Source organism: Monodon monoceros, unplaced genomic scaffold (assembly GCF_005190385.1).
Source record: "Monodon monoceros isolate NGI ecotype Baffin Bay Population unplaced genomic scaffold, NGI_Narwhal_1 Super_Scaffold_8, whole genome shotgun sequence".
Classification (NCBI taxonomy): Eukaryota; Metazoa; Chordata; class Mammalia; order Artiodactyla; family Monodontidae; genus Monodon; species Monodon monoceros.
This window is the reverse complement of record NW_021703785.1, coordinates 67,191,779-67,204,899: the sequence shown is the minus strand read 5'-3', so window position 1 is coordinate 67,204,899 and position 13,121 is coordinate 67,191,779. Positions and strand designations below refer to the sequence as shown.

General features: G+C 36.3%; 1 protein-coding gene across 2 annotated transcripts in view; it reads left to right on the top strand.

Annotated features, from left to right (window-relative positions):
• The first annotated feature begins 5,811 nt into the window (after positions 1–5,811).
• RXFP2 (relaxin family peptide receptor 2) overlaps positions 5,812–13,121 on the top strand; it is a 60,176-nt gene continuing 52,866 nt past the window's right edge. Inside the window, exon 1 of one of the 2 annotated variants that reach the window (XM_029210254.1) lies at positions 5,812–5,975. In XM_029210254.1, coding sequence (XP_029066087.1) covers positions 5,933–5,975 — 43 coding nt within the window. In that variant the 5' untranslated portion in view covers positions 5,812–5,932. The remainder of the gene's footprint in view (positions 5,976–13,121) is intronic. The other variant, XM_029210253.1, reaches the window with a different exon arrangement.

The following is a 13,121-nucleotide window of genomic DNA, read 5'->3' as shown; positions in this document are numbered from 1 at the left end:
TGGTAGGCTCTGCCAGGTTTGTGTTTTTATGATCCTATAAAACGAAGGGCTGACATAATGAATGCGAGAAGAATTTAGATAAAAATGATATGTGGTTTTTCACTTTACATCAAAGATCATTACTCAGCAATATACATGATTGTATTTTATAAATAAAGGTACGTTCATTCAGGGTAAACTCAATACACAGACCTGAAAATTAAAACATTCACCAAATAGTGTTCTAATTTATTTTGTTACCTGAACCTTTAAAATGAAGGCAATTAGAGACTACGGTACACATGCACTAGAAAACAGCACCTATTTGTTTATTTAAGCTCAGTCATATTATACAGAATTTCAGAAAAACAAAAGAACTTAGTAACTTTAGGAATGATTTTGTGAATAATGAAGGGAATGTCACCTCTGCAAGTAATACCTGAATAATTTACTCTCAGAAATTTGGGAATAATATATAATGTAAAAGACATTCCAAAAGAAGAAAATTTCTTCAAATAAAAATGGAATTTGTGCACTAATTTATTCCATATATGTAGCACATGCTGCTAACCCAATATCCTCAGTTTTTGTCCTGAAAAACTAAGATCAGGACCAATGACTTCCAGATCCATCTGTCTGAGTTAGGGTTTGTTGCGGCAACCAAAACAGCAGCAATAAGATAGAAATCTCAGTGGCTTACAACAATAAACCCACGGGTCTGTGGGTCATCTGTGGCTCTTCTGGGCTTGGCTGGACTCAGGTTCAAGCATGCTGCACGTGACTCTCGTTCTGGCTAGGGAGTGTGGGGGGAACCCAGCCGCACCACACAAGCAGATTTAAAGCCTCTGCTGGAACGTGGCACATGCTACATCTAGTCACATTTGATTGGTCAAAATCAGTCTCACGACAAAGGCAAAACTCAATGCAGCAGAGAAATATACACTACCTATAAGAGGTACTGCCAAGTCACGTGGCAAAAAGTGGGAGTGCCTAATCCTTTTACAGAAAGTGGAATAATCAGGAATGCTAATCTAATGTACCACGATATCTCTCATATGCTTTTTGAGTAACTATCCTCTTTTTGGTCTGGCCATGTATGTGTGGGCTGTATGTATTCTCTCAGTCTCACTCAGGTACAAGAATCTGCTTTACTTCCTTCTGCCATCAGCCTGACTTGAGAGTATCTTAGTACCTCTGTAGAATAGCTGACATGACTTCTTAATCTCTCAATCCGTTATATTCAAGATGTGCAGAGCACAGGTTTCATCTAATGGTCTTTGCATCTCAAACAGATTGTTCCCTTCTCTGAAAGGCCATTTAACTTCTTATCTGTATCCTTCATCTGGGTTCTTACTTAACTTTTTAATATATCTTTTGCTCCCTTTAAAATATAGTTTTCCTAGGAACACGGTTTTTAGTTGCCAGTCATTTTCTCTTAGAATTTAAATGCTATTGCACCTATGCTGGCTTCCCTCATTGTTGCTGAGAAGTCTGCTAGTATTCTAATTTTCCCTTTGTAGCTCACCTGTTTTTTCTCTCTGCTTTCCTTTAAAGCCTTCTCTGTATATTTGATATTGCCCAATTTCAACACCAAATGTCCAGATGTGGATTTATTTATTTGCACTGCCTACTAGAAATTGTTCTTCCTATATCTGTAAATTTTATATTTTATCATTTCTAGAAAATTCTTAGTCATGATCTCCCCCAAATATTCTCACAATTCACTCCTTCTGGGACTCTAATTAGCTGTATGTTGAAACTTTTCACTCTTTCCTCCTAACTCTTAACTTCTTTAATTTTGTTCATTCCCTGTTTATCTGTACTACATTCTGGATAATTTCTTTACCTCTTTATTCCAATCTACAACTTTTTTTCTCAACTATGTCTTAATGACTACTTTTACCCATCCATTGAGTTCTTAAGTTCCACAAATATGTTGTTCGTGTCTGAAAATTCTCTTTGGTTCTTTTGAATGGTTTCTTATTTCTTACTCATTTTTGTGATTCCATGTATTTGTTCCTGTAAACATTTTATATTCCATAACTGATAATGTCAATATTTGAAGTTCTTGGGGTTCTAAATCCATTGCTTTTATTTCTGCTAAGTGTCACCCAAGTGTGCTTGGTTGATCTTTGATAATGAGCCTATATTTGGTTGATGTTAATCTGGGTAAACCCTAAGGAACTAAATTAAGGATGTTTTCTACAGGGTTTATGTTTCTATTTCACGGTGCTACAGGGTGCCTCTTTGACATTGCTCAGCTTAATCCTCTGGGGAGGCTGAGGCTGAGCCCTGAGACCTTGCCACTGACACAAGCTTGGTCTGAAATTTGGTCTAAAAGTTGATATCCGCATTTGTTTGCAGGCACGTCTTGCCTTTTATGTTTGTTTACTTGTTTACTGTTCTGCATTGCCGTTTCAGCATTTTGTTTTTGTGTTGGCTTGCGCTTTTCCTTTAGACTTAATTCTTCTCGTTTTTAACACTCCAGAAATGCAGTGAAAATTGTTTTATGCAGGAGCTATTATTTTCAAGCAAGAAGGCTTTTTCAGAGTATCTAATCTACCATCCTGCCAGGAGTGGATGTCTTGGTGATATTTTTTACTCTGGGTTTGTAGCTATGCTCCTAATCACTGAGCTTGCCAAGAGTTGAAATTCCCAGATAAATGGAGCATGACTTAAATTATTTTAAATGTAAAATATCAGAGTTAGAACACCTAACTGACGCTTCCCCTCTCAAAATGGACCCTATATCAGGACTGGTTTGCTTAATTGACTGCACTCTATGCTAATGAGATTATGTGATTCAGTTAGGTTTGCTCTGTCTACAGAGTACAAATAAGTCTGCTACCATTGCTGAAAAGGTTACTCAAAATATCAGTCTTACTGAATGACGAGTTAATGATATAATCTCACGAAGAAAGGTTAACATAATCACAAATACTTAGCTGGTATAGCTGAATATCTAAGGTTTTACTCTAACTTCATATATGGAGGCTATTCAAGTGAACATTGCCATTGTTGGCCTAATATCATGAGCGTGGGATTCTTATATTTATTATTCTATAATTTATCTTTTTGGGGAAAATCTTATCTATTAATATAATTACTTCATTGACTATCCTATGTCCTTTCCCTCAAAACAGAAAGTGATACTAAACAGCTAATGAATAGGTTTTGTGAATGAAAGACTAGAGACTGTGGAAATAAGAGGCATTTAATACAGTGTGAGTGTTTAGCAAATATCTTGATTGAAAATATTGATTTAGCAAGATAGTAACTTATAGCTTATATGAAAAACAATCACACACTTCTGAAAGTGAGTTAATATCAGGGTTTTCTGACCATATTTAAATTATATTCTGGATTTCAGAACTTTATATGTAACAATGGCTTCTAAGATGTGAATAAAAGTTACAGTAGAGGCTAAGAAAATGCCCCTACCTCTCCACCAACCCCGCCCCCCCACTATTAAACTAGGTAATTAGTAATTTCAGTAAATAAATTCCCTTGAATTAGCAAGAATTATATTGAATTATGCTATTTATTAAATACTATATTTATATGAGCTTTTATACTGTTATTGCCAAAAATATGAGTGCTACCCACAGGAGATTGGAATGAAGGAATAAACTGATTCAGGCAAGGATCAATAAAATACACTTGTGCAAATTTGAAGTTAATATCCAGGGATGAATCAGTTTGTACAAGTCTTCCTCTCAGCTCTGCATGAAGCACTCTCTGGAGCTTCCTTACCAACTGTGTCTCCAAGGACAGAGTAAATCCATTCACCCTTATTTAAACACATATATTATATCCTTGTGTACCTTTCAACCATTTGGGCTTCAGTTCAAATGCTGGATACTCATACTAAGTAAATCAAAGTTAAAATGTATTAAATGAAACACGTTTCAGTACTTGCACTCTCCGTCTTTAGAAACCAGTAATGAATGAGCCTAACATGTTCTTAACTATTATTTATAATTATGGAGTTCTGAATTTTTTATGTTAATATTTCAAAGATTAACTTTGAAAAGCTTAACACAAAGGGATGGTGATTCAACTTTTTAACAATTTAAATCTATTTCTAAGGCTTAATATTCACGAAGAAATCGAAATTAAGTTCTTTGAAATCTTGACGTTTCTTTCTCCAAAAATGGTGTTTTCATGGAGTATATATTTAAACTTCAAATAAACTTGTGATGGGCAATTCATGGTATTTAATTGCACTTAAAAATTCATACTTAGAGTTTCAGTACCAGAAACTAGCACCCATCGTCTTGTTAGTAGAACACAAAATGTAAGAAAAACTGATCACTCTGAATTTTTTTTACATGAACTAAGGCAAATTTTATCCAAAAAGACCTCGAGGTTAATGAAGAAAAAAAGGTGCTTGAAATATAAGAAAAAACCTTGAAATACTTCTTTTCATTGTTTTTCCTTTATTTTCTTTGTTGCTTTCTCTTTTGGTTTGAAAAATAAGATGAGAACACATCTAAATGTATCTGGAAAAAGTCTTAGGGAATTTAGCTCACTTCTTAAAAGCGAAAAGAACTAACTACATTATGTGATAAATAAAATATTTTCTATTTGAAATTCCCTTTGAATCTTTATTCTATCAAAGGCTGGAATGAAAGAAAGAGCAATGAAAACCCCATCTCTTATGATTTGTGATGACAATAGCCATTTGTCACAGGATAGTTTTTCAGTGTTGTTATGATTAATAACAACATATAAGAGAACCTGTATCATTCCCTTACAAAATCCTATGTCCAAATCAGAACTACAAAATGTTTCATATGTCTACATAGACATTTCTCAGAATTTCATAGACAACAAAATTCTACAATGTCCTTTTGTAGACTCTTTATCATTACACTAGGATCAACTGAATCCTACAACCAAAGTCCCTTTCTATACTTTAACTTGCACTAACTATGCTGTTTTAAAAGCTGCTTTCAGGATGTGAGAACTGAATTATAATTAATATTTTCTAATAGGTATGCAACATGGGATTGAAAGCAAGAATAAAATTATCCATTTTAAAAAAAGAATATGATTATAGAGGAAGTAAATGAAGTTTAAAATATTGTGTGAGGACTTCCCTGGTGGCGCAGTGGTTGAGAGTCCGCCTGCCGATGCAGGGGACACGGGTTCGTGCCCCGGTCCGGGAAGATCCCACATGCCGCTGAGCAGCTGGGCCCGTGAGCCATGGCCGCTGAGCCTGTGCGTCCGGAGCCTGTGCTCTGCAATGGGAGAGGCCACAACAGTGAGAGGCTTGCGTACCACAAAAAAAAGAAAAAAAAAAATTGTGTGAATGTCTTACAATAAGTAACTATTAAACACAGGGCCGTATATTTTAGTTATTACTTTCTGTATGTCATTTGAAAGCATTTAAGTGCATTTGAATGGAAGTAGGAGTTCTTCACGTATTTGCCAGTGAGTAGTTTTTTTGTCACTTTTTTATTGCATGAAAAATACGCTTGCAAAAAGTTTCGTCACCTTTTCAGTGTAAATCTGTATCCCTTTCTATTTGAGAATTTCTGTATATGTTTGGATTTAAATTAAGAGCAAATTGTACTACATGCTCTAAGAGGAACATACTTTTAGAGTGATTTTAAAAAATGTTTCTTATCTAATAATACCAGAGTCTTATATATGTCTCTCTGTGCATACTATAATAAATTAATGACCCAGAATACAACTGTAGATTTAAAATAAAATGAAACCAAAAAAGAAAGAATGAAAAAGATAGGCTGCACAGTGACAAAGACCGTCTCCTCTCATGCCAGTAAAGTTCTAGCTGTTGAGCATGCTCAGACACAGGGGAGGCACTGAAGTTACTATATCAAAACTCCTTCTGAGGTTAAGGAGCATACATCTAATAACTCAACTGCTGTGAACCCGTTGTTATTTTTCTGGTATTAAGCGTCTCTTCAGCCGCAGATTGATTGCAATGTTCCTTCTACTTCATTTCATCGTTCTGATGGATGTCAAAGGTAAGGTTACTGCTTTCTTGCTTGAATGAGTGCAATTCCAAAAGAACAGAATACTTCTACTTGGTTCTATCATATTTTTAATACACTCATTGCAATGTTTGATAGACATCCAGTTTGCATTGTCATTATCACTAGTTGCCTATAGTCCCATCCTAGCAATTTCTAGATGCAACAGATTTTTCATGGAAACTTGCCTTTAAATGTTGTTAAAATTGTAATAAGATAGCTTTAAAAAACAATGTTGAAGAAATCAGTTATAATGGAGAACCTTTTTTTAGTATTTGAAAAAATGTATGACAATTAATAACTTAAAATTTTGCCTTATGAAATTTCAACCTGTTGAAATCTGCTCATAAATTTTATATAATTGTTAGTTGCTATGTTTCATTGTTAACATAGTTAAACTGGGAACTGCAAAGCCGAAGGCAAATCTAAAAATCAGTATCTCTCCCTAAGAGCAAACCTATGTAAAATAAAATAATTAAAAATGGACAAAAGTTACCTATTCAGATAATTCTATTTTCTGTTTTTTATTTTTAAACTTTTCATTTTAGCCAAACTGCTCATTTTCAAGTTGGCAGTATTTTTATTGTAAAGCTGAAAAAATAAAATAAAATTTAATCTTCCCCTGGTTTTAAAGAAAAATATAGACTTGTTTTGTTATGAGCGTGTCCACTTGTAAATAATCTATTCATCATACCCAAGGCATGTTGGGTTTATTATTATTATTTTTAAATGTATTTAAGTTCATAGTCTTGCTTAAAGACTTTTGATAAACCTCTGAGACTAAAGTTAGAATTCAAAATTATTTTTCTTTTCTGAGAAATTTGTTTTAGGTTTTTAAAATGTTTAATTTTATTAAATGAAGTCAACTGAATATTTTAAATATTGAAATAAAATGCAGTATTTATGAGCAGTGACTTAAGGACTTCTAACAGATAAAAGATTTTTTAATATTTAAATTTGTTTGAATTTGAAATACTAAAACTTTGTTGCAAATTATTTTAAAATATTTTAATACATGTAACATGATTTTTGTCTTATATTTTAATCTTTCTTACATGAAAACTTAAGTGTTATCTAAGGAGAAACAATCTGAACTCATTTTGCAGGTAATACAGTTGTAGAAAGCAGTCTACTCTTGATATAAGGTCTTCCCTCAGAAGTTAATGCCCTATGCACATTTATAATATTCACTTCTTTATGATTTTTAAGGATAGACAGTTACAAAATAGGTTCTTGGATGCAACACATTTCATAGAGGTTATCTATGCCCTTAAAAAATTCTTTAATGTACAAGACTGTAACTGTAGTTAACCAGTTTTAACTACTTTTGCTTATGGTAATGCATCTAATTGATTTGCCTTAGAAAAACAAAATCTTTATGAGAAGAAAAATATCTATTACTAAAATAATGTTTCAAGATTTACCACAAAGTAATGGTGTTCTTTAAAAAAAAGAAGAAAAGAGGGCTTCCCTGGTGGCGCAGTGGTTGAGAGTCTGCCTGCCGATGCAGGGGACACGGGTTCCTGCCTCGGTCCGGGAAGATCCCACATGCCGCGGAGCGGCTGGGCCCGTGAGCCATGGCAGAGCCATGGCCGCTGAGCCTGCGTGTCCGGAGCCTGTGCGCCGCAATGGGAGAGGCCACAAGAGTGAGAGGCCCGCGTACGGCAAAAAAAAAAAAAAAAAAAGGAAAGAAATTTTAAACATGATTTTTTTTTTATTTCTAAGTAAATGTCATATTTAAAATCCATATTATCAATCTGATATTTGATTGTAATTCCCTGGAAATTTTTACTTTCTAATTTTATATTATTTTCAATTGATAATTTATATTTAAAATCATTTATTTTCAAAGTTAGATATGTTAACCAATGTTTTGATATCTTATTCCTACTTATAAAAATAATAATTTGCTATATATATTAACAAAATTTTTTTCTTTTTCACAATAAAATTAGAGTTAAATTAGTTAAAGCAGTTAAAATTATACAGTTAAAGCAGTAAGGCTCTTTATCATAAACAAAGAAAAGTCATTTAGAATTATGTAAGAGTAAAAATTGCTTTTTAAATTTAAATGAATATTTGTGATAGATTCTTAGACCAGATCTAAACAAAGGGAAAAGTTAACAATTATATGATTGTCTTTTCTCTTCTGGCCATGATCACCCTTGCATGCCTAATGAATAAATGATACAACCATCTTAAGCTATAGACATTAATTGATAAGTAAAGATAACATGTCTTATTATCACTTTTTCCATGTTTTTTTTTTTGTTTTTTTTTTTTCTGTACGCGGGCCTCTCACTGCTGTGGCCTCTCCCATTGCGGAGCACAGGCTCCGGACGCGCAGGCTCAGCGGCCATGGCTCACGGGCCCAGCCGCTCCGCGGCATGTGGGATCTTCCCGGACCGGGGCACGAACCCGTGTCCCCTGCATCGGCAGGCGGACTCTCAACCACTGCGCCACCAGGGAAGCCCCTTTCCATGTATTTTATCATCCATTTATAAACTGGGTATCCTTGTTAACCAGCTTCAAACTCCCTCCAAAAAAAAGTTTTTTATGGACTAATTGTGAACAATATTGCAAACCAAAAAACATGGGCTTATATGGGAAACTGAAAGCATGAAGTATTGAGAATGCTACTGGATAACTACCAGTTGCTACTTATTCAAATAATTTGCTAACCTTGAAAAAGGTAGTCATCAAAAGCAGGGCTAGAGCAGCATTTGGACGTGAACAGTATTTGACTGCCCCCTAATGGACTAGTTCAAATCTCATCTTGGTCCTTTCTCAGTAATGTCAGTTCGACTTGGATGCTGTGACTTAAGAAAACGTTTTTGAACTAAATTTTAATTTCACACAATTATATCCATGCTGCCGATAGCTGTGAAAATCAATTATATTGCAGGACAGTCATACTGAGAGGCCAAAGCAGCACCACTAATGAAAAAGAAACTCACCTGCTTCAGGGCTGAATGGAGCCTGCTGTGAGGGAAGAGGAAAAATATCAGAAACCCAGAAGTTAAGGCCATTTGAGATAAGTTATCTCTAAAGGCACTAACTAAATACACCTCACAACAGATGTTTATTCATTTATTCATCTTACTGTGAATGAATGTGACCAGATGCAATAAAACATTTTTAAGGACTCTCACTTGAAGTGACAAAATTGGCTGTCACCTGAATTTTAAAGACGAAAATGGGGATGTTGCTTCAAATAAGCTGACGTTGAAAAATGGCACATTCGTCCTAAGAAATTGTGGCTTGAATAAAATTCAATTAACTAAGAATAGTTTTTGTGTACATAGTTATACGATGATAAATGCACAGACTTTTTAGGAGTATATATATGTTTGAGAACCCAAAACAGCTTGGTTTCCTTGTTTGGTAAAAATGTAACTTACCATTCATCAGGCAAGATGAATGTGCTTGGTTTATATAAGAAATCATAGTGGAGGGCTTCCCTGGTGGCGCAGTGTTGAGAGTCCGCCTGCCAGTACGGAGGACACGGGTTCGAGCCCTGTTTGGGGAAGAGCCCACATGCCACAGAGCAACTAAGCCCGTGCGGCACAACTCCTGAGCCTACGCTCTAGAGCCCGTGTGCCACAAGTACTGAGCCCACGCACCACAACTACTGAACCCTGTGCACCTAGAGCCCATGCTCCGCAACGGGAGAAGCCACTGCAATAAGAAGCCCGTGCACTGCAACGAGGGGTGGCCCCTGCTCGCCACAACTAGAAAAAGCACATGCACAGCAATGAAGATCCAATGCAGCCAAAAATTAATTAATTAATTAAAAAGAAATCATAGTGGAATTAGAGGAAACATTTTTAAGTGCTTTGTTCACATGCATCAATTCTTCATCCCTATAATTCTAGATGTTGTGTGTGTATAGAAAAAAACTAAGGTTGCAATAAATATTGTTCTCATCAGTGGTATATCACTTTTTTTTTGCCCAGGGAAGTTCTGTGTTAATAGGATATGTTTGATAAGGGGAAGATAATGTTATCTCCCAGTTCCCCAGGTATGAATTCTTTCTTTTTTGGAGGCCTGGACATTTTCATGAAATTGGAGGGATTTTTCTCCTGCACATGTCTCCCTATGAGTGGTCTCAGAATTGCCTCAACAGAGTCCACTGGAGTGTTCAGTTCTGAGCCATAGTTTATGAGTATCTCAGGGATTTTACCTTGTGGGTGATCCAGTTCCAAATCTCACGCTCAGTTTGCAGAGATACCACCACTGCTTTCCCTACTGGCCATGGGCAAGGGGCAATATTCAAATCACAACCTCAGGTGGTCAGCAGAGGCATTTCATCCCCCATGCATTGTTAGGGGCTCTGTCGCAGCAGGTAGCTTCATGTAGGTCCCAGCCTCTGCTGGTCAGGCTGCATTCAGCCACTTTCTCAAACAGGCATGGGAGCCAGATCTAACTGCTCATCCAATCTAGGCTCCTGTCAACCAAGTGGGCTTAGCTCCTCTCACAACAGCAGCTTTTTCTCTGTTCACGTTCTGTGGAGATTCTCTCTTCAATAAACTGAATATTTCAGTGAAAAAACATAGTAACAGTCTTCTCTATCTTTGGAAAAGTAAATGTTGTGGGAAGCATATTTAGGATTTGCTCACAATAGATCATCTTTGACCCAACGCTCAGAAAAGAAGGTAGTTTTTAATTCTTCAGATTTTGCTTAATCAGAGACTGGACATGAAAGGGCATACACACCAGAGATTTGAAATCATGAAGGGGTTAGGATAGGAGAGGCAGCAGAGTGGCAAGGATGCTAGATTTAGGGGTGAGCCAACCTGTGTTCAAGCCACAGCCCTGATCCTCTGAAGCCTTTGACCTTCAGCATACCAGAGAACCTCTCAGCCATAGCCAAACATAGGTGCAATTATTGAATTGCTAAGAATCACTTGTGATAATGGTAAAGAAATAGATTCTAGGACTCTAGCCCCCCCATAGATCTGATAAGTCTAGGGTGGGGTGTGGGACTCTGTACATTTAAGAAGCATTCTAGGTGGTCTGATGAATCTGCCCCATAGGTCACACCTCTGGAAACACTGGTAATTGCACTTAGCACATCAAAATATGAGTAGGCTTTTTTTTCTGTAAGGGATGCTAATTCCTTGTTATACTCTTTGTGCGTACCAGGATTGTTAATTGGATTCACTTGGATTATTTGACATGTTAATACTACCTGAAAAGTCTTCTTTTTTCAATTTTGGGGGTTATAAGGACAAATTAAGTATTCAGCAAGGGAATAGCTGATCTAATGATCAATATACTGACTCAGTAGACAGTAAAATTCAAAAAAGTATAATTAATACACAAGTTTAGCTATAAAGTAGTCTTGTTGCTAATTACCACTCCCTCCTTAAGAAATAAGAAATTAGTAAACCAACGACACAATGGTTTTGCTGAGTACACAAGAAATTAAAGATGATACAAACAGATGGAGAGATATAGCATGTTCTTGGATTGGAAGAATCAACATTGTGAAAATGACTACTACCCAAAGCAATCTACAGATTCAATGCAATCCCTATCAAACTACCACTGGCATTTTTCACAGAACTAGAACAAAAAATTTCACAATTTCTATGGAAACACAAAAGACCCCGAATAGCCAAAGCAATCTTGAGAAAGAAAAACGGAGCTGGAGGAATCAGACTCCCAGACTTCAAACTATATTACAAAGCTACCATAATCAAGACAATATGGTACTGGCACAAAAACAGAAATATGCATCAATGGAACAGGATAGAAAGCCCAGAGATAAACCCATGCACATATGGTCACCTTGTTTTTGACAAAGGAGGCAAGAATATACAATGGAGAAAAGACAGCCTCTTCAGTAAGTGGTGCTGGGAAAACTGGACAGCTACATGTAAAAGAATGAAATTAGAACACTACCTAACACCATACACAAAAATAAACTCAAAATGGATTAAAGACCTAAATGTAAGGCCAGACACTATAAAACTCTTAGAGGAAAACATAGGTAGAACCCTCTATGACATAAATCACAGCAAGATCCTTTTTGACCCACCTCCTAGAGAAATGGAAATAAAAACAAAAACAAACAAATGGGACCTAATGAAACTTAAAAGCTTTTGCACAGCAAAGGAAACCATAAACGAGACCAACAGACAACCCTCAGAATGGGAGAAAATATTTGCAAATGAAGCAACTGACAAAGGATTAATCTCCAAAATTTACAAGCAGCTCATGCAGTTTGATATCAAAAAAACAAACAACCCAATCCAAAAATGGGCAGAAGACCTAAATAGACATTTCTCCAAAGAAGAGATACAGATTGCCAACAAACACATGAAAGGATGCTCAACATCACTAATCATTAGAGAAATGCAAATCAAAACTACAATGAGGTATCACCTCACACCGGTCAGAATGGACATTATCAAAAAATCTACAGACAGTAAGTGCTGGAGAGGGTGTGGAGAAAAGGGAACCCTCTTGCACTGCTGGTGGGAATGTAAATTGATACAGCCACTATGGAGAACAGGATGGAGGTTCCTTAAAAAACTAAAAATAGAACTACCATACGACCCAGCAATCCCACTACTGGGTATATATGCTGAGAAAACCATAATTCAAAAAGAGTCATGTGCCACAATGTTCATTGCAGCTCTATTTACAATAGCCAGGACACGGAAGCAACCTAAGTGTCCATCAACAGATGAATGGATAAAGAAGATGTGGCACATATATACAATGGAATATTACTCAGCCATAAAAAGAAACGAAATTGAGTCATTTGTAATGAGGTGGATGGACCTAGAGTCTGTCATAGAGTGAAGTAAGTCAGAAAGAGAAAAACAAATACTGTATGCTAACACATATATATGGAATCTAAAAAAATGGTTCTGATGAACCTAGGGGCAGGACAGGAATAAAGATGCAGACCTACTAGAGAATGGACTTGAGGACACACAGAGTGGGAAGGGTATGCTGGGATGAAGTGAGAGAGTGGCATGGACATATATACATTACCAAATGTAAAATAGATAGCTAGTGGGAAGCAGCCACATAGCACAGGGAGATCAGCTCGGTGCTTTGTGTCCACGTAGAGGAGTGAGGTAGGGAGGGTGGGAGGGAGATGCAAGAGGGAGGAGATATGGGGAT